This window comes from Oncorhynchus kisutch, linkage group LG20 (assembly GCF_002021735.2).
Source record: "Oncorhynchus kisutch isolate 150728-3 linkage group LG20, Okis_V2, whole genome shotgun sequence".
Lineage (NCBI taxonomy): Eukaryota > Metazoa > Chordata > Actinopteri > Salmoniformes > Salmonidae > Oncorhynchus > Oncorhynchus kisutch.
This window is the reverse complement of record NC_034193.2, coordinates 29,348,663-29,374,446: the sequence shown is the minus strand read 5'-3', so window position 1 is coordinate 29,374,446 and position 25,784 is coordinate 29,348,663. Positions and strand designations below refer to the sequence as shown.

The following is a 25,784-nucleotide window of genomic DNA, read 5'->3' as shown; positions in this document are numbered from 1 at the left end:
TTATCGTTTATTACCATGAGCGTGGCTGAGGTGCACCTGTGACCAGCTCGAAAACCGGATGGCACCGCGGAGAAGGGAATGATGGGATTCGAAATGGTCAGTGATCTGTTTGTTAACTTGGCTTTTGAAGACTTTAGAAAGGCAGGGTAGGATGGATATAGGTCTGTAACAGTTTGGGTCCAGAGTGTCACCTCCTTTGAAGAGGGGGTTGACCGCGGCAGCTTTCCAATCTTTGGGGATCTCGGACGATTAAAAAGAGGTTGAACAGACTGGTAATAGGGGTTGCAACAATGGCGGCTGATAATTTCAGAAAAAGAGCGTCCATATTGTCTAGCCCAGCTGATTTGTACGAGTCTAGGTTTTGCAGCTCTTTCAGAACATCTGCTTTCTGGATTTGGGTGAAGAAGCTGGGGAGGCTTGGGCAAGTATCTGCGGGGGGTGCGGAGCTGTTGGGGTAGCCAGGAGTAAAGCATGGCCAGCCGTAGAGAAATGCTTATTACAATTCTTGATTATCGTGGATTTATCGTGGTGACAGTGTTTCCTAGCCTCAGTGCAGTGGGCAGCTGGGAGGAGGTGCTCTTATTCTACATGGACTTTACAGTGTCCCAAAACTTTTTGGAGTTAGGATGCAAATTTCTGTTTTGAAAAAGCGAGCCTTTGCTTTCCTAGCTAACTGCGTGTATTGGTACCTGACTTTCCTGAAAAGTTGCATATCGTGAGGACTATTCGATGCTAGTGCAGCCCGCCACAGGATGTTTTTTGTGGTGGTTGAGGGCAGTCAGGTCTCAACTATCCTAAACAACAACAAAAATAAATCACATGTGTTGATTGGGAGAGCGGAGTCGATGATGGTTCCGGAAGCCTTTTGGAGTGGGTCTGTGGACTTCTCCGTGAATATTGAAGTCACCCAAAAAATTGAATTATCTGCCATGACTAAAAGATCCGATAGAATTCATTGAACTCAGTGAGGAACACTGTAAATGGCCCAGGAGGCCTGTAAACAGTAGCTATAAAAAGTGATTGGGTAGGCTGCATAGATTTCACGACTAAAGACAAATTTGCTGTCACAAATGGTAGCAACACTTCCACTTTTGAGGGATGCGTGGGGATATGGTCACAAGTGTAACCAGGTGGAGAGGCCTCATTTTAACTCATCAGGCTTAAGGCATGTTTCAGTCAGGCCAATCACATTAAGTTTATGATTAGTTCACTGACTATGACTGCCTTGGAAATGAGGGATCTAACATTTAAGTAGTCCTATTTTGAGTTGAGGTATTATCAGTCTCTTAAAACAATTACAGGGATTGAGGGGGACTTTATTCCAGTGAGATTGCTAAAGCGAACACCACGTGTTTAGATTTTCCCTACCTAGATCTAGGCACAGACACTGTCTCAATGGGGAACACTAAGCTGACTGTGCTAGTGGCAGACTCCACTCTTGCTGGCTGGCTAACAGCCTGCTGCCTGGCCTGCACCCTCTCAATGTGGAGCTAGAGAAGTTAGAGCCCTGTCTGTTGACCGGTAACATGAGAGCACCCCTCCAGCTAGGATGGAGTCCGTCATTTCTCAAAAGGCCAGGCTTGGTCCTGTTTATGGGTGAGTCCCAGAAAGAGGATCAATTATCTACAAATGTAATATTTTGGGAGGGCAGGAAACAGTTTTCAACCAGCGATTGAGTTGTGCAAGTCAGCTGTAGAGCTCATCACTCCCCCTAACTGGGAGGGGGCCAGAGACAGCTACTCGATGCCGACACATCTTTCTGGCTAATTTACACGCTGAAGTTATTGCGCTTGGTGACCTCTGACTGTTTCATCCTAACGTCGCTTGTGCTGACGTGGATAACAATATCCATATTCTCTTTACACTCGCTAGTTTGAACATCAGCCAGCACCGTTTTCAGATTAGCCTTTACATCGGTAGCCCTGCCCCGTGGTAAACAATGTATAATCGCTGGATGATTCTATTTAAGTCTAATATTGCGGGTAATGGAGTCACCAATGACTTGGGTTTTTGAATTTGTCAGAGCTAATGGTGGGGAGGCTTCGGCGGCTCAGACCCAGTAATGGGTGGAGGTGAGACCTTAGAACGCTTGGGCTCCGACTCGTTGTTTAGTGGGGGAAAAACGGTTGAAAGTTTCTGTTGGCTGAATGAGCGAAACTGAGAATGCCAACAGCATTTATATTCAGAAGCCTAGTGAAAATTGTCCGGCTGTGAGGACTATGGGGGTTGATTAACTACTGTAAACTACTGTAACTACTGCAACTACTGTAATTAAATAAAATGTTATTTGTCACATGCAATGAATACCGTGAAATGCTTACATACAAGCCCTTAACCAACAATGCAGTTAAGAAATATTTACTAAATAAACTAAAGTGAAAAAGAAAAGTATAACAAAAGTAATCTGGATGGCCATTCGTTTAATTTAGCAGCAGTCTTATGGCTTGGGGGTAGAAGCTGTTAATTAAGGAGCCTTTTGGACCTAGACTTGGCATTCCGGTACCGCTTGCCGTGCGGTAGCAGAGAGAACAGTCTATGACTTGGGTGATTGGAGTCTTTGACAATTTTTTGGGTTTTCCTCTGACACCGCCTAGTATATAGGTCTTGGATGGCAGGAAGCTTGATGTACTGAGCCGTACACACTACCCTCTGTAGTGCCTTATTTTCGGATGCCGAGCAGTTGCCACATCAGGCAGTGATGCAACCGGTCAGGCTGCTCTCGATGGTGTAGCTGTAGAACTTTTTGAGGATCTGGGGACCCATGCCAAATCTTTGAGGGAGAAAAGGTGTTGCCGTGCCCTCTTCACAACTTTTCATGGTGTGTTTGGACCATGATAGATTGTTGATGTGGACACCAAGGAACTTGACTCTCGACCTGTTCCACTACAGCCCTGTCGATGTGAATGTGGGAGTGTTCGGCCCTCCTTTTCCTGTAGTCCACAATCATCTCCCTTTGTCTTGCTCACGTTGAGGGAGAGGTTGTTACCCTGGCACCACACGGCCAGGTCTCTGACCTCCTCCCTATAGGCTGTCTCATCGTTGTCGGTGATCAGGTCTTCCACCGTTGTCGTCAGCAAACTTAATGATGGTGTTGGAGCCGTGCTTGGCCACACAGTTGTCGGTGAACAGGGAGTACAAGAGGGGACTAAGTATGCACCCCTGAGGGGCCCCTGTGTTGAGGATCAGCATGGCAGATGTGTTGTTGCCTACCCATACCACCTGGGGGTGTCCCTTCAGGAAGTCCAGGATCCAGTTGCAGAGGGAGGTGTTCAGTCCCAGGGTCCTTAGCTTAGTGATGAGCATTATGGTGTTGAACACTGAGCTGTTGTCAATGAACAGCATTCAAACATGGGCGTTCCTTTTGTCCAGGTGGGAAAGGGCAGTGTGGAGTGCAATGAGATTGTGTCATCTGTGGATTTGTTGGGGCAGTATGCAAATTGTGGTGCATGAATGGCATTTAGCTCGTCTGGTGTCAGTGGGCAGCTCGTGGCTGGGTTTCCCTTCGTAGTCCATAATCGTTTGCAAGCACTGCCACATCCGACAAGCGTCTGAGCCGGTGTAGTAGGATTCAGTCTTAGTCCTGTATTGACGCTTTGCCTGTTTGATGGTTCGTCTGAGGGCATAGTGGGATTTTTTATGTGTACAGATTATTGTCCCGCTTCTTGAAAGCGGCAGCTCTAGCCTTTAGCTCGGTGCAGATGTTGCCTTTAATTCATTGCTTCTGGTTGGAATATGTACGTGCGGTCACTGTGGGGACGTCGTTGTCGATGCACTTATTGATGAAGCCGATGACCGGTGTTGTACTCCTCAATGCCATTGGATGAATCCTGGAACATATTCCAGTCTGTGCTAGCAAAACAGTCCTGTAGCTTAGCATCTGCTTCATCTGGCAACTTTTTTATTGATCTAGTCACTGGTACTTCCTGCTTTACTTTTTTGCTTGTAAGCAGCAATCAGGAAGAGAGAATTATGGTCAGTTTTGCCACTGGAGAGCGAGGGAGAGATTTGTACACGTCTGTGTGTGGAGTACAGTCGAGCAATTCCTTGAGACTACCTTAATATTAGGCATGGTGCACCCGCGGTTATTGACAAATAGACACACACCCCCACCCCTCGTCGGACGTAGCTGTTCTGTTCTGCCGATGCATGGAGAACCCAGCCAGCCACGACTCTGTGAAACTAAAGATATTACAGTTTTTAATGTCCCGTTGGTAGGATACTCTCGAACGGCGCTCATCCAGTTTATTCTCCAGTGATTGCACGTTGGCCAATAGAACGGATGGTAGTGGCAGGTTACCCACTCGCCGACGAATTCTCACAAGCATCCTGATCTGCACCCCCTATATTTCCTTATTTTATTAGTCCGGGAGCAACATTATATCCTTTGCATCAGACTCATGAAAGAAAACATCTTACTTCAGTTCGAGGTGCGTAATCGCTGATCTGATAACCAGAAGCTATTTTCGGTTAAAAGAGACGGATGCATCAACACTCATAAAAGAAAACATCTTACTTCAGTTCGAGGTGCGTAATCGCTGATCTGATAACCAGAAGCTATTTTCGGTTAAAAGAGACGGTTGCATCAACACTATGTACAAAATACTTTTGATTATTTACTTACTCAAATACGCTGGCTGTTGCAAGCTACTCACCGTCAAACCACCATGCCCACTCTCTCACATCGGGACTTCCGAGCTATATGATGTTCAATGAGCAGCGCCTAGAGCGCCCTCTTCAGACAATCATTAACATTTTTTTTTAAATGACCACAAATGAGCAGATGTATGCATTTGTTCAATCTATGTTTATAATATCTGCGCTTTATGTGTAGAATAAAGACTGATTTGATAAATATTTCTGTCAAAAACTACTATCAGCCAAAATTTTTAGTTCGGCTGTACTTACCATCTCATAATGACTTGCTATCATCACAGCTCCTAGTCAGATTTTATTTTGGGGGTGGCCGGAACGGCCCTCCATACATACTAGCCAATCTGAGTTTTCATATCGAGTTTGGGCAAATAGACGATAATGTGAAGCGAGTAAAAAGTTTGAAAGCTTCGATGAGCAAATAAGGCAGGACAATATGGGATATTGATCGTTCTGCCAACCACTCACTGTGTTTCAGAGGAGGACGTTGACTCTAAGCGGTTTTTTTTTGTGGCGCGAAATAAAGAATTTTTAACTAATGACCTTCTGCTAACAAAGCAAGAGATTAGTCATAAATTCATTCACAGAGATTGTCAGACGAAAAGGTATACAAAGTTATCTTGCTATTTTCCAATGATGTCATGCTAGGTTTGTAAGGAAATTAGTTATCTCATGTTAGCTGATTAGTTTAGTCACCAAACCTCTGCTTTGTATTGTTCTACATCCACAGTTTTGTCAAGTGCATATTACAGCTATCTACACTTTGTAGGAGTCCATTTAGAAATGTGACTTTCTTAATTTTGTGGTTTGCTATGACATTAGCACACCTAATGCAATCTGTTTAGTAGGACCAGCCTTTTAAATAGTGAAAGGACTATTGCATTTTTGTTCAATGTCAAATCTGTTCTAACCCCATTGTACTCTCTTCCCCCCTCCCCCTCCCCACAGGAGTCGAACCTCTGTGAAGCCACCTTTCCTGTCCTCTCCTGTAAGTATGACTCAAAGGTTGTAGAACAACAAAACCAAAACGCCATAGAACTACGTAATTATTACCCCCTGGGTTTGTTTTGAAATACATCCCTGTTCAGTACATTTTAATGTTGTTTTCAGTTTTTTTATGTCTTCAGCTGTAGTATTATATCAGTTAAGAAATAGGCACGCAACTAACATCTGTTCTCCGTTTGAAAGCAGTGTGTATTTTTTGTCGATATTTGAAGATCACATATATTGTCATCGATTTCTGAATCATTGGCCATACTGCAAAAAGCTGCAGTCTAATGAATGGAGTTTCTTTCAAGGTGAATGTTCTGGTCCCTTTCCTAGGTGTTTGAGGGTGTCTACAACAATGCCAGAATGATACATTTCCTCACAGCTGTGGTGGTGAGTTATTTTTGTTGTTTTAGTCCTGAGACATGGCTGTAGAATTCAATGTAGTCTACAGCCATTTCTCAGGGCTATGTCTGCACGGACATTTAGCATCTTGTTATATCGAACCATAATGTTGTTGACATGGCTCATCATAGAGTGTGTTAGATAGTATTTTCTTCAATCTTCTGCTCCTTCTCTCATTCTCCTGCCTACATACCGCCCTCCATGCCCTTCTATTTTTTGCCTCCTTTACAGGGCTCCACCTGTGACGTAAGAGTGAAGAACGGCAACGTGTACGAGGGCATCTTCAAGACCCTCGGCTCACGGGTAAGTACATGAAAGTCTCTAAGATCCAAACCACACTGTATAGTTCTTGACCAGGGACCACGGTTTGTGTTCGAGGCTCTGATTTCTCTACTAGTCCTTACGGCCTAAAGAAGGTTGTCTTCCATCTAGGGCTGACCCCATTTAGTCGACTGGTCAATTGTTTGGTAGATAGGCTGTTGGTCGACCAAGATTATTTTAGTTGAGCAATCGCAAATAGATTTACAGATAAAAATGTTTCATGACAAACGAGACACCTTTCCGATTCAGGCCTGTCTCAGTGGACTAATCAATCCATTGCGAGGCCACAATGCACGGCTCTCTTCCGCCACTTTGTGCGCATTCGTTGTTTAATAACTTCACTGTGTAAATTGTTTGCCCTTTGATTGTTAGTGTCTATCAATTCCCCATTACATATACAGTATCACCAGTAGTAGCCTACATTTACCATTAATTCCCATAATTTCTAAACTACAATGTCTGTTTTGTTACAGTAATTTCTGTTAATGCATTTAATATATACAGTGGGGCAAAAAAGTATTTAGTCAGGCACCAATTGTGCAAGTTCTCCCACTTAAAAAGATGAGAGAGGCCTGTAATTTTCATCATAGGTACACTTCAACTATGACAGACAAAATGAGAAAAACAAATCCAGAAAATCACATTGTAGGATTTTTTATGAATTTATTTGCAAATTATGGTTTGGGAAAATAAGTATTTGGTCACCTACAAACAAGCAAGATTTCTGGCTCTCACAGACCTGTAACTTCTTTAAGAGGCTCCTCTGTCCTCCACTCATTACCTGTATTAATGACACCTGTTTGAACTTGTTATCAGTATAAATGACACCTGTCCACAACCTCAAACAGTCACACTCCAAACTCCACTATGGCCAGAACCAAAGAGCTGTCAAAGAACACCAGAAACAAAATTGTAGACCTGCACCAGGCTGGGAAGACTGAATCTGCAATAGGTAAGCAGCTTGGTTTAAAGAAATCAACTGTGGGAGCAATTATTAGGAAATGTAAGACATACAAGACCACTGATAATCTCCCTCGATCTGGGGCTCCACGCAAGATCTCACCCCGTGGGGTCAAAATGATCACAAGAACGGTGAGCAAAAATCCCAGAACCACACGGGGGGACCTAGTGAATGACCTGCAGAGAGCTGGGACCAAAGTAACAAAGCCTACCATCAGTAACACACTACGCCGCCAGGGACTCAAATCCTGCAGTGCCAGATGTGTCCCCCTGCTTAAGCCAGTACATGTCCAGGCCCGTCTGAAGTTTGCTAGAGAGCATTTGGATGATCCAGAAGAAGATTGGGAGAATGTCAGATGAAACCAAAATATTACTTTTTGGTAAAAACTCAACTCGTCGTGTTTGGAGGACAAAGAATGCTGAGTTGCATTCAAAGAACACCATACCTACTGTGAAGCATGGGAGTGGAAACATCATGCTTTGGGGCTGTTTTTCTGCAAAGGGACCAGGACTACTGATCCGTGTACTTCCAGGGCCGACAGAGATGGCCGCTTCGCGTTCCTAGGAAACTATGCAGTTCTTTGTTTTTTTACGTGTTATTTCTTACATTGGTACCCCAGGTCATCTTAAGTTTCATTACATACAGTCGGAAAGAACTACTGAATTTAAGAGCAATGTCAACTCACCATCAGTATGACCAGGAAAATGACTTTCCCGAAGCGGATCCTGTGTTCTGCCTTTCACCCAGGACAACGGAATGGATCCCAGCCTGCGACCCAAAACAAAGACGTCGTAAAAGAAGGAAACGAAGCGGTCTTTTGGTCAGGCTCCGGAGACGGGCACATCGCGCACCACTCCCTAGCATACTTCTCGCCAATGTCCAGTCTCTTGACAACAAGGTTGATGAAATCCGAGCAAGGGTAGCATTCCAGAGGGACATCAGAGACTGTAACGTTCTTTGCTTCATGGAAACATGGCTCACTCGAGAGACGCTAACGGAATCGGTGCAGCCTGCTGGTTTCTTCACGCATCGCGCCGACAGAAACAGACATCTTTCTGGTAAGAAGAGGGGCGGGGGCGTATGCCTTATGATTAACAAGACGTGGTGTGGTCACAACAACATACAGGAACTCAAGTTCTTCTGTTCACCTGATTTAGAATTCCTCACAATCAAATGTTGACCGCATTATCTACCAAGGGAATTCTCTTTGATTAAAATCACAGCCGTATATATCCCCCCCCAAGCAGACACATCGATGGCTCTGAACAAACTTGATTTGACTCTTTGCAAACTGGAAACCATATATCCTGAGGCTGCATTCGTTGTAGCTGGGGATTTTAACAAGGCTAATCTGAAAACAAGACTCCCTAAATTGTATCAGCATATTGATTGCGCAACCAGGGCTGGTAAAACCTTGGATCATTGCTATTCTAACTTCCGCAACGCATATAAGGCCCTCCCCCGCCCTCCTTTCGGAAAAGCTGACCACGACTCCATTTTGTTGCTCCCTGCCTACAGACAGAAGCTAAAACAAGAAGCTCCCGCGCTGAGGTCTGTTCAACGCTGGTCCGACCAATCTGATTCCACGCTCCAAGACTGCTTCCATCACGTGGACTGGGATATGTTCTGCACTGCGTCCAACAACAACATTGACGAATACACTGATTCGGTGAGCGAGTTCATTAGAACGTGCATTGAAGATGTCATTCCCATAGCAACGATTTAAAACATTCCCAAACCAGAAACCGTGGATTGATGGCAGCATTCGCGTGAAACTGAAAGCGCGAACCACTGCTTTTAACCAGGGCAAGGTGACCGGAAACATGACCGAATACAAACAGTGTAGCTATTCCCTCCGCAAGGCAATCAAACAAGCTAAGCGTCAGTACAGAGACAAAGTAGAGTCGCAATTCAACGGCTCAGACACGAGGTATGTGGCAGGGTCTACAGTCAATCATGGATTACAAAAAGAAAACCAGCCCCGTCACAGACCAGGATGTCTTGCTCCCAGGCAGACTGACTAACTTTTTTGCCCGCTTTTGAGGACAAAACAGTGCCACTGATACGGCCCGCAACCAAAACATGCGGACTCTCCTTCACTGCAGCCGACATGAGTAAAACATTTAAACGTGTTAACCCTCGCAAGGCTGCAGTCCCAGACGTCATCCCCAGCCGCGCCCTCAGAGCATGCGCAGACCAGCTGGCTGGTGTGTTTACGGACATATTCAATCAATTTTATCCCAGTCTGCTGTTCCCACATGCTTCAAGAGGGCCACCATTGTTCTTGTTCCCAAGAAAGCTAAGGTAACTGAGCTAAACGACTACCGCCCCGTAGCACTCACTTCTGCCATTGTGAAGTGCTTTGAGAGACTAGTCAAGGACCATATCACCTCCACCCTACCTGACACCCTAGACCCACTCCAATTTGCTTACCGCCCAAATAGGTCCACAGACGATGCAATCTCAACCACACTGCACACTGCCCTAACCCATCTGGACAAGAGGAATACCTATGTGAGAATGCTGTTCATCGACTACAGCTCAGCATTTAACACCATAGTACCCTCCAAACTCATCATCAAGCTCGAGACCCTGGGTCTTGACCCCACTCTGTGCAACTGGGTACTGGACTTCCTGAGTGGAGAGGGTAGTAAGTTTTAGTGGAGTGCAGAGGGTAGTAAGTTTTAAGTTCCTTGGCGTACACATCACAGACAAACTGAATTGGTCCACCCACACAGACAGCATCGTGAAGAAGGCGCAGCAGCGCCTCTTCAACCTCAGGAGGCTGAAGAAATTTGTCTTGTCACCAAAAGCACTCACAAACTTCTACAGATGCACAATCGAGCGCATCCTGTCAGGCTGTATCGCCGCCTGGTACGGCAACTGCTCCGCCAGGCTCTCCAGAGGGTAGTGAGGTCTGCACAACGCATCACCGGGGGCAAACTACCTGCTCTCCAGGACACCTATACCACCCGATGTCACAGGAAGGCCATAAAGATCATCAAGGACAACAACCACCCGAGCCACTGCCTGTTCACCCCGCTATCATCCAGAAGGCGAGGTCAGTACAGGTGCATCAAAGCAGGGACCGAGAGACTGAAAAACAGCTTCTATCTCAAGGCCATCAGACTGTTAAACAGCCACCACTAACATTGAGTGGCTGCTGCCAACACACTGACTCAACTCCAGCCACTTTAATAATGGGAATTGATGGAAATTGATGTAAAATATATCACTAGCCACATTAAACAATGCTACTTAATATAATGTTTACACACCCTACATTATTAATCTCATATGTATATGTATATACTGTACTCGATACCATCTACTGCATCTTGCCTATGCCGTTCTGTACCATCACTCATTCATATCTTTATGTACATATTCTTTATCCCTTTACACTTGTGTGTATAAGGTAGTAGTTTTGGAATTGTTAGGTTAGATTACTCGTTGGTTATTACTGCATTGTCGGAACTAGAAGCACAAGCATTTTGCTACACTCGCATTAACATCTGCTAACCATGTGTATATGACAAATACATTTGATTTGATTTGTAAAGGAAAGAATGAATGAGGCCATGTATCGTGAGATTTTGAGTGAAAACCTCCTTCCACCAGCATTGAAGATGAAACGTGTCTGGGTCTTTCAGTATGACAATGATCCCAAACACACCGCCCGGGCAACGAATTTCAAGGTCCTGGAGTGACCTAGCCAGTCTCCAGATCTCAACCCCATAGAAAATCTTTGGGGGGAGTTGAAAGTCCGTGTTGCCCAGCAACAGCCCAAAAACATCACTGCTCTAGAGGAGATCTGCATGGAGGAATGGGCCAAAATACCAGCAACAGTGTGTGAAAACCTTGTGAAGACTTACAGAAAACGTTTGACCTCTGTCATTGCCAACAAAGGGTATATAATGAAGTATTGAGAAACTTTTGTTATTGACCAAATACTTATTTTCCACCATAATTTGCAAATAAATTCATTAAAAATCCTACAATGCGATTTTCTAGATTTTTGTTTTCATTTTGTCTTGTCATAGTTGAAGTGTATCTATGATGAAAACTACAGGCCTCTCATCTTTTTAAGTGGGAGAACTTGCACAATTCGTGCCTGACTAAATACTTTTTTGCCCTACTGTATGTAAACTTCCGACTTCAACTGTACTCATTCCAGGGTTTTTCTTATCTTTACTATTTTCTACATTGTAGTATAATAGTGAATACATCAACACTATGAATTAACACATGGAATCATGTAGTATTTAAATAAAGTGTTAAACAAATCAAAATATATTTTTGAGTTTAGATTCTTCAAAGCAGCCACCCTTTGCGTTGATGACAGCTTTGCACACTGTGGCAAAGAAGGGGGTCGAGTGATAAGTGGCAGATATGTGAGAGCAGAACTAATAAACGGGCTCTGCCCGATCACTAAATTGGCCACCCCTGTCAGAACTACAGATTACAAAATGGCCGACCTGCCAAAACTACAAGTCCCAGAAGCAAGGGGAACCCTCAGAAGGTGGAGCCCACTCACAGATAAAGGGTCAAGAAAAACCAGGAAGAGGAAGAGAAAGTGCTGGAAGGAGCTATGAACAATAGAGAAAGAGACTATAGAGATTGGCTGGATTTACCGTGTATGAACTGGATTGTTTTGGACTTACCTGTTGGCGTTTGGACCTGGACCTACCGAGAACCCGATTCGTGTACCGAACCCTGCTATCCTTGACCTCGCCTACGGCCTGGGTGGACCAGGATGGAGAAACAAACACACAGGTACTGTCCTGTTCGAAAGAACTCTCATTCTTGGGTGATTTGGTGACAGTTTACCACTAAGTTTGTGATAAACGCTCCTAACCTTGAAGAGGTTTGCCACAACACTCTTGGCATTCTCTCAACCAGCTTCATCTGGAATGCTTTTCCAACAGTCTTGAAGGAGTTCCCAGATATGCTGTGCACTCGTTGGCTGTTTTTCCTTTACTCTGTGGTCCCAACTCATCCCAAACAATCTCAATTGGGTTGAGGTCGGGTGATTGTGGAGTCCAGGTGATTGTGGAGGCCAGGTCATCTGATACAGCTCTCCATCACTCTCCTTCTTGGTCAAATAGCCCTTAAACAGCCTTGAGGTGTGTGGTGTCATTGTCCTGTTGAAAAACAAATGATAGTCCCTTGAAGCGCAAACCAGATGGCATGGCGTATTGCTGCAGAATGCTGTGGTAGACATGCTGGTTAAGTGTACCTTGAATTCTAAGTAAATCCCAGACAGAGTCACCAGCAAAATACCATCACACCACCACCATGTTTAACCGTGGGAACCACACATGCGGAGATCATCCGTTCACCTACTCCGTCTCACAAAGACACAGCAGTTGGAACCAAATATCTCAAATCTGGACTCATCAGACCGAAGGACAGATTCCCACCGGTCTTTGTGCTCATGTTTCTTGGCCCACGCAAGTCTCTTCTTCTTATTGGTGTCCTTTAGTAGTGGTGTCTCTGCAGCAATTCGACCATGAAGGTCTGATTCACGAAGTCTCCTCTGAACAGTTGATGTCTCTGTTTCTTGAACTCTGGGAAGCAATTATTTGGCAATTTATGTGGCTGGAAACTCTAACTTATCCTCTGCAGCAGAGGTACTGTAACTCTGGGTCTTCCTTTCCTGTGGCGGTCCTCATGAGAGCCAGTTTCATCATAGCGCTTGATGGTTTTTGCGACTGCACTTGAAGATACTTTGAAAGTTCTTAACATTTTTTGCATTGACTGACCTTCATGTCTTAAAGTAATGATGGACTGTCGTTTCTCTTTGCTTGTTTGAGTTGTTCTTGTCGTAATATGGACTTGGTCTTTTATCAAATAAGGCTTCTGTATACCACCCCTATCTTCTGTATACCACCCCTACATTGTCACAACACAACTGATTGGCTCAAACAAATGAACTTTTAACAAGGCACACCTGTTAAATGAAATGCATTACTGGATGACTACCTCATGAAGCTGGTTGATTGAATGCCAAGAGTGTGCAAAGCTGTCAAGACAAAGGGTGGCTACTTTGAAAAATCTCAAATATAAAATACATTTTGTTTAACACTGTTTTGGTTACATGATTCCATGTGTGTTATTTCATAGTTTTGATGTCTTCACTATTATTCTACAATGTAGAAAATAGTAAAAATAAAGAAAATGTAACGGCGTTCTTCGTTCGTTGAAAGAGAGTCGGACCGAAATGCAGCGTGGTGGTTACTCATGTTTTTTAATGAAAAAAGTGACGGTACATGAAATAACGAATAAATACAAAACCAACAAACGGAACGTGAAACTTATTACAGCCTATCTGGTGAAACTACACAGAGACAGGAACAATCACCCACGAAATACAAAGTGAAACTCAGGCTACCTAAATACGGTTCCCAATCAGAGACAACAAGAAACACCTGACTGATCGAGAACCGCCTCAGGCAGCCCAAACCTAACTAGACACACCCCTAATCAGCCGCGATCCCAAATACAACAAACCCCAATACGAAATACAACACGTAAACCCCTGTCACACCCTGGCCTGACCAAATATATAACGAAAACACAAAACACTAAGACCAAGGCGTGACAGAACCCCCCCCCCCCAAGGTGCGGACTCCCGGACGCACCTCAAAACCAAAGGGAGGGTCCGGGTGGGCGTCTGTCATTGGTGGCGGCTCCGGCTTGGGACGTGGACCCCACTTCATTAATGTCCTCGTTCCTCCCCTTCGCGTCCTGGGATAATCCACCCTCGCCGCCGACCATGGCCTAATAGTCCTCACCCACAACCCCACAGAACTAAGGAGCAGCTCGGGACTGAGGGGCATCTCGGGACTGAGGGGCATCTCGGGACTGAGGGGCATCTCGGGACTGAGGGGCATCTCGGGACTGAGGGGCATCTCGGGACTGAGGGGCATCTCGGGACTGAGGGGCAGCTCGGAACTGAGGGGCAGCCCGGAACTGAGGGGCAGCCCGGAACTGAGGGGAAGCCCAGAACTGAGGGGAAGCCCAGTACTGAGAGGAAGCCCAGTACTGAGAGGAAGCCTAGTACTGAGATGAAGCTCAGGTAGGTAGTAGGCTCCGGTAGATCCTGGCTGGCTGGCGGATCTGGAAGATTCAAGTTGACTAGCAGATCTGGAAGATTCTGGTTGACTAGCAGATCTGGAAGATTCTGGTTGACTGGCGGATCTAGCTGCTCTATGCAGACTGACAGCTCTGACTGCTCCATGCAGGCTGACAGCTCCTTGCAGACTGGCAGCTCTTTGCAGACTGACAGCTCTGACTGCTCCATGCAGACTGGCAGCTCCTTGCAGACTGGCAGCTCCTTGCAGACTGGCAGCTCCTTGCAGACTGGCAGCTCCTTGCAGACTGGCAACTCCTTGCAGACTGGCAGCTCCTTACAGACTGGCAGCTCCTTGCAGACTGACAGCTCCTTGCAGACTGACAGCTCCTTGCAGACTGGCAGCTCCTTGCAGACTGGCAGCTCCTTGCAGACTGGCAGCTCCTTGCAGACTGACAGCTCTGGCTGCTTCATGCAGACTGACAGCTCCTTGCAGACTGGCAGCTCCTTGCAGACTGGCAGCTCCTTGCAGACTGGCAGCTCCTTGCAGACTGGCAGCTCCTTGCAGACTGACAGCTCTGGCTGCTTCATGCAGACTGACAGCTCTAACTGCTCCATGCAGGCTGACAGCACCCTGCAGACTGGCAGCTCAGGCTGCTTCAAACAGGCAGGAGGCTCCGGCAGCGCTGTAGAGAGAGAAGGCTCTGATAGCGCTGAACAGGCGGGAGACTCCGACAGCGCAGGAGAGGAGGAAAACGCTGGCTGCGCTGAACAGGCGGGAGACTCCGACAGCGCAGGAGAGGAGGAAAACGCTGGCTGCGCTGAACAGGCGGGAGACTCCGACAGCGCAGGAGGGAAGGAAAACACTGGCTGTGCTGAACAGACAGGAGACTCCGACAGAGCAGGAGAGGCGAGGCGCACTGTAGGCCTGATGCGTGGTGCGGGCACTGGTGATACTGGAGCGAGGACACGCACAGGAAGCCTGGTGCGGGGAGCTGCTACCGGAGGACTGGTGTGTGGAGGTGGCACAGGATGTGCAAGGCTAGGGATGTGCACAGGAGGCCTGGTGCGTGAGGCTGGCACCAACTTCACCAGCCGACTAACACGCACCTCAGGACGAGTATGGAGCGCTAACTCAGGTGCCATCAAATCCCCGACACGATCCGTCGGACGAATATGATATCTATAGCACCAAGCTAGCAACTCCCTCATTACTCTCCACTCCACTTTCCCCATTAACTCCTTCACAGTCTCATCTTCGCTCACCTCTAACACCGGCTCTGGTTCTGGTCTCCACCTTGGCTCCTCACGATAAACAAGGAGAGTTGGCTCAGGTCCATCTCCTGACTCAGCCACTCTCCCTCTGAGCCCCCCCCCCCCCCCCAATACATTTTTGGGGCTGCTTTTCGGGCTTCGCTCTGCGCCGCCGTGTCTTTCTTTTCTCCAACTCCATTCGCCTATAGCCCTCTTTGCACTGCTCCAGCGAATCCCATGCGGGCTCAGGCATTCTGGGTCGGCCGCCCACCTGTCGATTTCCTCCCACGTCGTATACTCCATGCCATCCAATACGTCTTCCCCTTTCCATTCCTCCTTTCGCTTTTCCTGCGGTCGCTGCCTGTAACCACGCTGCTCGGTCCATATGTGGTGGGTGATTCTGTATCGGCGTTCTTCGTTCGTTGAAAGAGAGTCGGACCGAAATGCAGCGTGGTGGTTACTCATGTTTTTTAATGAAAAAAGTGACGGTACATGAAATAACGAATAAATACAAAACCAACAAACGGAACGTGAAACTTATTACAGCCTATCTGGTGAAACTACACAGAGACAGGAACAATCACCCACGAAATACAAAGTGAAACTCAGGCTACCTAAATACGGTTCCCAATCAGAGACAACAAGAAACACCTGACTGATCGAGAACCGCCTCAGGCAGCCCAAACCTAACTAGACACACCCCTAATCAGCCGCGATCCCAAATACAACAAACCCCAATACGAAATACAACACGTAAACCCCTGTCACACCCTGGCCTGACCAAATATATAACGAAAACACAAAAAACTAAGACCAAGGCGTGACAGAAAAACCCTCGAATGAGTAAGTGTGTCCAAACATATGTGGGAACTCCTTTAAGACTGTTGGAAAAGTTTCCAGGTGAAGCTGGTTGAGAGAATGCCAAGAGTGTGCAAAGTTGTCATTATGGCAAAGGGTGGCTACTTTGAAGAACATGATTCCATGTGTGTTATTTCTAAGTTTTGATGTCTTCATTATTATTATTTATTGTGTAGAAAATACTAAAAATAAAGATAAACCCTGGAATGAGTAGGTGTCCAAACTTTTGATTGGTGCTGTATATATATTTTGTGTGTAGTTTATTTAATTTAACACACAGGGTGTGTCTACATATGGAAAAATACACTTTTTAAAATGCAAACCAATCGATTTGTCGAAAGAACCGATGACCTTTGGTCGATTTAAGGTATTTTTTGTTGGGGTCAGCCCTACTTCCCTTTGACTTAAATGTTCTTCTGTCTGCAGTGTGAGCTGGCAGTGGACGCAGTCCACAAGCGAGGCGAAGACGAGAGGCCCGCCCTGCCCCGGAGGGAGGAGATCACCGACACCATGGTCTTCAGCTCTTACGATGTGGTCACCATGACCTGCCGAGACGTGGACCTAAACTACGCCACCAGAGGTACAGATGAGTGCTTTTTCTCAATTGTATAAAATCTGTCACCCCCTCACCTCTCTTTCATCTTCACTAATCTATAAGAACATAGGTGAAAAGCCAGGTGAAAGCCAACCTAATGATGATCTTCCATCATATTGTTTTCACTTTGCAAGTGCAGAGGAAGAAGGACGAACTTTGAAGCAATTGCGACAGCTAGGGAGAAGTGTGATCGGGAGGGTTGGAGGGAGGGAGGGATGTGTTACAGGCTAGTGTTTGATCAACGTGTAGATTGTCTGCATTGTCCGGTAAGGGACGAGTGGTTTAATGGATTTGTAGGTCATTGTCGATGGTTACATTAACCAGGTTTCCATCCAACTATTTCATATAAAAAGTCACGACAGGCCTGATGGAACAAGGACATTTGTCAGTAAAATGCCCTGATGTCGACGAAACAAAATACGCTAGACAAGATTGGATACTTTTTTGTCGGTGAAGTAGATTATGCGACGATTGCGGTGGACACGCTTTTATGTGCAAATATTGATATAAATACAATCATGTCGCACTAAACTTGGAGTCACACAATGATATGTTACGTTTCACTACTTCTACCACCACCTCCACCATGATGTGGAACAGCATAGTTATGTAGAATAAGATAGGATGAACCTCATAACTTGTTTCATAACATCATCACAAAGGACGGTTAAGTGCACGGTGATGAGCGCCATGGAAATAAATATTGAGGGTCGGCTATTGTTTGAATGATGCTGGTGACATGATGATTGGTGCTTGGCTGCCAATTATCAAATAAAAATGATCTTGTGTTTATCCATATCATCATCATAAACTTGCCCCTCCACTTTATCAGCGAACTGTTGTCTATAGAGCATGCGCCAAAACCAAATTGGGCAAGTATGCTATTTATCGCAACAGTTTGACCAAACCATCAGTAGAAAATGCAGTGGAATCACATTGAACTTCTGTTTCTTATTCAGATTTTAGAATATTCACATAAACCTGTCACCAATTGGATGGAAAATGTTTTGCATGTCAGCAATCAAGATTCCATCCAATTGGTGACAGGTTTATGTGAATATTCTAAAATCTAAAATATATAGGACTTTCAGAAAGCTAATTGTAATTTGTCACATCATGATGATGCGGCAAGTTGCAATTTGCTTTTTGAATGTCCTATATCTTGAAAACATGATTGCTGTAATGCGAAACCTTTTGGGACTGTATCAACAATGGGTTGAGTGAATTATTCCTTCAAGGCAAAATTCCAAGTTGACATCTGAGTGCTAAACTAATAAGAAGTTAGGGTAATTTGCATGGGGTCATAGTTACGTTGTGTAAGAATGTAATGTGTTGTCTGCTTACGATAAACACACGTTGTGTGGACAGTTCATGGGTCCGATTAAGAGATCTACCTCTTCTCTGTCTCACGCATGACTTTTTGGATAATGGTTGTTTCTCTACCCTGTATGTGCAGACACGTTCATAGACACGTCCATCAGCTCGACCCGTGTCAACGGGGAAGACAAAGAGAAGGTGCTGCAGAGGTGGGAGGGAGGAGATGGCAACGGAGAGGCCTTCGATTTGGAGAACGATGCTGTGAGTCAAACACGCTTATATGTATGCACACATACAACCGCTTATACTCGCTCACTCACTCTGACAATCACACACACCATCACTCTTTTTGACACACAAACACCAGTGGCGGTCTGTGCCTTTTTAAGATGAGGGAGGTTGATTACATTTTATTATGGGCCTTATTTCTATTTCAGCATATTGGATGACTAGCATTCATATTCCATTCACCCAGCTCAATGTAACATTGATAGGTTTAGGCTACTATATGATACTCAAATTTTCCCGATACCCATCATGAGGTTGCTTCAACCTAGCCTTTCTCTCTCTCTCTCTCTCTCTCTCTCTTGCTCTCTCTCGAGTAAGCAAGGTGACAGTGACACATTCAATACTGCCTTGTAGAGGTCTGCATGGGTGCATGGGAGTGTTATCTTCATCCCGCTCCCGCCAACACCCGCAGCTTTTCATACCACACCCCACCCGCACCTGCTGCCTTTCAGTCCGACTTCCACCCGCTATCACAAGAACTGGTCCCAAACAGCGATATTATTTTAGGCCTATGTGACGCAGCTCACTTGCCCGCCATGGTCCCAGCAATTTTGCGCCCCATAGGCAATATCAAATGCACAAAAATAACTTAATCTCTAGTAAGTTAACCTATTTCTTTTCACGTGGCCCATTTATATTAGGCTATCTGTATTACTGGACTATATCAGCCAATACGCTAAATGTAGTTTAAGAGAGCATAGTTGGAGAGATTTGACCTTTCTCTTGAGCTTTTTCTATAGCCTACCTTTTCGTAGTGGGAAGATTTTTAGACAGAGAAATATGGGTGATTCATATTTATTTCTAGGCAATGTAGTAAACTATAGCCTAATCATATGTAGGAAGTACAGTTGAAGTCGGAAGTTTACATACACCTTAGCCAAATTCATTTAAACTCAGTTTTTCACAATTCCAGACATTTAATCCTAGTACAAATTACTGGTCTTATTTTTTTATTAAATGTTTTATTTCACCTTTATTTAACAAGTTCTCATTTACAGCTGCGGCCTGGCCAAGATAAAGCAAAGCAGTGCGACACAAACAACACAGAGTTACACATGGAATAAACAAAACGTACAGTCAATAACATAATAGAAAAAAAGTCTATATACAGTGTGTGCAAATGAGGTAAGATTAGGGAGGTAAGCAATAAATAGGCCATAGTGGCAAAGTAATTACAATTTAGCAATTAAACACTTGAGTGATAGAGACTGGGGTGATAGATGTGTAGAAGATGAATGTGCAAGTAGAGATACTGGGGTGCAAAGGAGCAAAAATAAATAAATTACAGTATGGGGATGAGGTAGTTGGATGGGCTATTTACCGATGGGCTATGTACAGGTGCAGTGATCTGTGAGCTGCTCTGACAGCTGGTGCTTCAGGTTAGTGAGGGAGATATGAGTCTCCAGCTTCCGGGATGTTTGCAATTCGTTCCAGTCATTGGCAGCAGAGAACTGGGAGGAAAGGCGGCCAAAGGAGGAATTGTCTATGGGTGGGTGCTGCTATGGTGACCAGTGAGCTGAGGTCAGTTACGATCACCACTTTATTTTAAGAATGTGACATGTCAGAATAATAGTAGAGTGATTTATTTCAGATTTAATTTCTTTCATCACATTCCCAGTGGGTAAGACGTTTACATACACTCAATTAGTATTTGGTAGCACAATTCAAACTTGGGTCAAACGTTTCGGGAAGCCTTCATCAAGCTTCCCACAATAAGTTGGGTGAATTCTGGCCCATTCCTCCTGACAGAGCTGATGTCAGGTTCGTAGGCCTTCTTGCTCGTACATGCTTTTTCAGTTCTGCCCACAAAGTTTTTATAGGATTGAGGTCAGGGCTTTGTGATGGCCACTCCAATACCTTGATTTTGTTGTCCTTGAGCCATTTTGCCACAACTTTGGAAGTATGCTTGGGGTCATTGTCCATTTGGAAGACCCATTTGTGACCAAGCTTTAACTTCCTGACTGATGTCTTGAGATGTTGCTTCAATATATCCACATAATTTTCCATCCTCATGATGCCATCTCTTTTGTGAAGTGCACCAGTCCCTCCTGCAGCAAAGCACCCCCACAACATGATGCTGCCACCACCGTGCTTCACGGTTGGGATGGTGTTCTTCAGCTTGCAAGCCTCCCCCTTTTTACTCCGAACATAACTGTGGTTATTATGGCCAAACAGTTCTATTTTTGTTTTCAGACCAGAGGACATTTCTCCAAAAAGTAGAATATTTGTCCCCATGTACAGTAGCAAACCTTAGTCTGGCTTTTTTATGGCGGGTTTTGGAGCAGTGGCTTCTTCTTTGCTGAGCGGCCTTTCAGGTTATGTCGATATAGGACTCGTTTTACTGTGGATATAGATACTTTTGTACCTGTTTCCTCCAGAATCTTCACAAGGTCCTTTGCTGTTGTTCTGAGTTTGATTTGCACTTTTCGCACCAAAGTACGTTCATCTCTAGGAGACAGAACGCGTCTCCTTCCTGAACGCTATGACGGCTGTGTGGTCCCATGGTGTTTATACTTACATACTATTCTTTGTACAGATGAACGTGGTACCTAAAGGCATTTGGAAATTGTTCCCAAGGATGAACCAGACTTTTGGAGGTCTTGGCTGATTTCTTTTGATTTTCCCATGATGTCAAGCAAAGAGGCACTGACTTTGAAGGTAGGCCTTGAAACGCATCCACAGGTACACCTCCAATTGACTCAAATGATGTCAATTAGCCTATCAGAAGCTTCTAAAGCCATGACATCATTTTCTGGAATGTTCCCAAGCTGTTTAAAGGCACAGTCATCTTAGTGTATGTGAACCTCTGACCCACTGGACTTGTGATACAGTGAATTATAAGTGAAATAATCTGTCTGTAAACAAGTGTTGGAAAGATTACTTGTGTCACGCACAAAGTAGATGTACAAACCGACTTGCCAAAACTATAGTTGTTAATTATTAACAATAAATGTGTGGAGTGGTTGAAAAACGAGTTTTAATGACTCCAACCTAAGTGTATGTAAACTTCAGACTTCAACTGTAGATTTTGTTGTAAAGCTATCTGCCCAGTGCTTCTACATCCACACATAGGCTAAAGCCTACTCTATTTAATGAAAACCACGCGTGCATCTTGGCTACTGAACTTGAAGTAGCAAGAATGATGACCGCAACACTTGCTACATTTTGCATATACAATATAGGCTACGTTTTAGGAGGCCGATTTGCAGGCAGAGACAAATAAATGGGTAATCAATACTTATTGAAAATGATCAAGTTGCAGTGCTCGCTCGCCACTATAGCCTGACCTATAGGCACGTTGAGCCTTTTCATTTTCAATTATTACATTTTCTGATTACACCTCGAACTCACGTTGGCCGAGTGCCATTTCTTTCCATTATCAGTATTTATTTACAGACACCGTAGTAAACCCCAGTCTAATCATATTTAAGTTGACTTGATATGAAATGAACTGCCACGTGATTCTCCACCCATGAACTCGCGCACCCAACTAGGAGAGAAAAGGTAGGCTACTGAAGTTGAAGCAGTGAATTCTGAGTGTGTGAATAATGCAAAAAAATACATGTGCTTTTAATACAATAGGTAGGCTAAAAGGCTCTGCATGGTCATCCAACATCTGAAGTGGCCGTACAGCATTTACTGAGGTGCAGCCTCCAGACTTCAGGGCGTTCATATGTTGGGGTTTGGTTTCCTTGTTCCTTGTCAATCATTGGTTCATTGGTGAAATTAGCATAATGACAATATCTTTAATTAAATCATTCAAAACCTTCATTAATGCAATTGCAGACAGACGTTGACAATCAGGAACATAGTACGTGTGTTTTCCGAGTAAGTTCTGCATCAAAGAAAAGGTCCCATGTTATTTTTTTTTTAAACCCGAAGTCCAGCCCTAGTGATGTCACTGCCTACGTCATTATCTTTTAGTCGTGACCAAAACCATGCCTATACAGCTATATAAACAAAGCTTTTAGTGTTTATCTAAAAACTTACCAGTAAATGTCTAAGTTGATTTATAGTGGAATGTCTGACTAGTCTTATCTTCTACACTCCCCTGCAGAGTTCTGTCTCAGCCACACATTTCTCAGAGGGATCTCTTTATAAGAGGCAGAAAGAGAACTAGAAAACAACTGTGGAACAATATTAGAACCTCATTGTATATACAGTGTGGAGAGCAAGTATTTGATACACTGCCGATTTTGCAGGTTTTCCTACTTACAAAGCATGTAGAGGTGTGTACAGGGTAGAGAAACAAAAACCTTTGTTTGCAATTCCAGAGATCATACGTTTCCTGTAGTTCTTGACCAGGTTTGCACACACTGCAGCAGGGATTTTGGCCCACTCCTCCATACAGACCTTCTCCAGATCCTTCAGGTTTCGGGGCTGTCGCTGGGCAATACAGACTTTCAGCTCCCTCCAAAGATTTTCTATTGGGTTCAGGTCTGGAGTCTTGCTAGGCTACTCCAGGTCCTTGAGATGCTTCTCACTCCTTAGTTGCCCTGGCTGTGTGTTTTGGGTCGTTGTCATGCTGGAAGACCCAGCCACGACCCATCTTCAATGCTCTTACTGAGGGAGGGAGGTTGTTGGCCAAGATCTCGCGATACATGGCCCCATCCATCCTCCCCTCAATACGGTGCAGTCGTCCTGTCCCCTTTGCAAAAATGCATTCGCAACGAATGATGTTTCTACCTCCATGCTTCACGGTTGGGATGGTGTTCTTGGGGTTGTACTCATCCTTCTTCTTCCTCCAAACACAGCGAGTGGAGTTTGACCAAAAAGCTCTATTTTTGTCTCATCAAACCACATGACCTTCTCCCATTCCTCCTCTGGATCATCCAGAGCTTCAGACGGGCCTGGACGGGCCTGGACATGCGCTGGCTTGAGCAGGGGGACTTTGCGTGCGCTGCAGGATTTTTATCCATGACGGCGTAGTGTGTTACTAATGGTTTTCTTTGAGACTGTGGTCCCAGCTCTCTTCAGGTCATTGACCAGGTTCTGCCGTGTAGTTCTGGGCTGATCCCTCACCTTCCTCATAATCATTGATGCCCCACGAGATTAAATCTTGCATGGAGCCCCAGACCGAGTGTGATTGACCGTCATCTTGAACTTCTTCCATTTTCTAATAATTGTGCCAACAGTTGTTGCCTTCTCACCAAGCTGCTTGCCTATTGTCCTGTAGCCCATCCCAGCCTTGTGCAGGTCTACAATTTTATCCCTGATGTCCTTACACAGCTCTCTGGTCTTGGCCATTGTGGAGAGGTTGGAGTCTGTTTGATTGAGTGTGTGGCAGGTGTCTTTTATACAGGTAACGAGTTCAAACAGGTGCAGTTAATACAGGTAATGAGTGGAGAACAGGAGGGCTTCTTAAAGAAAAACTAACAGGTCTGTGAGAGCTGGAATTCTTACTGGTTGGTAGGTGATCAAATACTTATGTCATGCAATAAAATGCAAATTAATTACTTAAAAATCATACAATGTGATTTTCTGGATTTTTGTTTTAGATTCCGTCTCTCACAGTTGAAGTGAACCTATAATAAAAATAAATAAAAATTACAGACCTCTACATGCTTTTTAAGTAGGAAAACCTGCAAAATCGACAGTGTATCAAATACTTGTTCTCCCCACTTATATTGTTAATCTGTAATCTAGGACCCTATAAATGTAAGGAGGGAGAGGGGTCTTATAACCCCTCCCCTTCTATTAATAGAACATAAGCATAATTAATTATTCTAATACATCAATCATTTGGTACAGCCCCAATCATGAGCCCTAGGTGAACTCCTGACACATACTTCTTGCGCTAAGCGGAGCAGAGCTATTGTGTAGGAAGTTGTCAAGGAAGTGAGTTTGTGTTTATACAGGACGTACCTCCTCCACCTACCGTCAACCAATCATGTCAATGCGGAGCTATACGGAGCCCTCTGCGTTGTTTCACAATTTGAGAGGCGCACGGTGATGCGGTACGGAGCTTGATTTGGCCTCTGCCTTCCCCCAGAGGCTCCGAAAATTGCGACCACATTTACAGATCAAGCATAAATTTGCTTTAACGCATACAAAGCAGAAAGATGACCGTTTCCACGTAATCTGAGGGACAACAAAAATATTTTTTGCCCAGAGTCATCTGTCTGCCCGCACCAGCCCGCAGAATGAAAAATGCAGACAGCGCCGCAATGATCTCTGTTGGGACCCGCCCTCTACCGCCTTGCACACTCTTGCCTGCATCCAGCTGATCTAGGGTGTAATCATTAGTCCAGTTGAAAATGAAAGTTTCTATTGGATAAATTCAGGTATGTTTATCCCCATTCAGTTTAAGAAACATTTTTCAACACAATCAGCGAAATGAATACACCCCTGACCACCCACAAACACAGTTCACTTTCATAGCTGCCATATACAAACTGCATGATCACTTTATTCGTTCTATAATTCGTTCTCGCATCTTTGCGGTCTCCTCCGCTCACCTTTTCCCTTCGCTTGTGAATTTCATTGCACAACAGCTATCTGTGACCAGGTGAGAGAACCTTCCCAAGCCAAACCTTCATACCCATAAACGCTACACACTGTCTACATCGTTGTTAACATAGCTACTATAACCCGCTGCAATCATGCAGTACAGGAAGCAGTTTAGCAGTTACACCAGCAGGCCACGGTGGCAATACATTTATAAAACCAAAAGCTTACCTTGATTTGGAAGCGTTCCAGTGTTAGATAGCCAGCGAGCTTTCATAGTATCACTCTCTGTTTGAGCTAGGTATTTGAGTAGACTAGCTAGCTGCCTTCGCTAGCTAAACAAGTGAACGTAATCTTTTTTTTTAAATACAATGAAATATTGCTAGCTCTCTCGCTCTCCATTATTGAAGAAATTAATTTGTTCAAAACTTTTCAACTATTGTCTTTCTCTTTTAGTCAACTACCCACCACATTTTATGCTCTGCAGTTCTAGCTACCTGTAGCTAATTATTTCAGTACTAGATTAATTCTTGATTACTTTGGTTGGGTAGACAATATGTCAGTTCATGCTGCAAGAGCTCTGATAGGTTGGAGGTTGGATCCTCTGGAACGTGTCATAATTATTG

The 25,784-nt window shown here is 44.7% G+C and overlaps 1 protein-coding gene across 5 annotated transcripts in view; it reads left to right on the top strand.

Moving 5' to 3' along the window:
• Nucleotides 1–25,784, top strand: part of LOC109865608 (ataxin-2-like protein) — a 54,442-nt gene that overhangs the window by 9,582 nt on the left and 19,076 nt on the right. For all 5 annotated transcript variants that reach the window (XM_031799534.1, XM_031799536.1, XM_031799535.1 and 2 more), the window contains exons 3-7: nucleotides 5,599–5,638; nucleotides 5,974–6,030; nucleotides 6,274–6,345; nucleotides 16,938–17,091; nucleotides 18,563–18,684. In XM_031799534.1, the coding sequence (XP_031655394.1) occupies nucleotides 5,599–5,638; nucleotides 5,974–6,030; nucleotides 6,274–6,345; nucleotides 16,938–17,091; nucleotides 18,563–18,684 (445 nt within the window). The remainder of the gene's footprint in view (nucleotides 1–5,598; nucleotides 5,639–5,973; nucleotides 6,031–6,273; nucleotides 6,346–16,937; nucleotides 17,092–18,562; nucleotides 18,685–25,784) is intronic.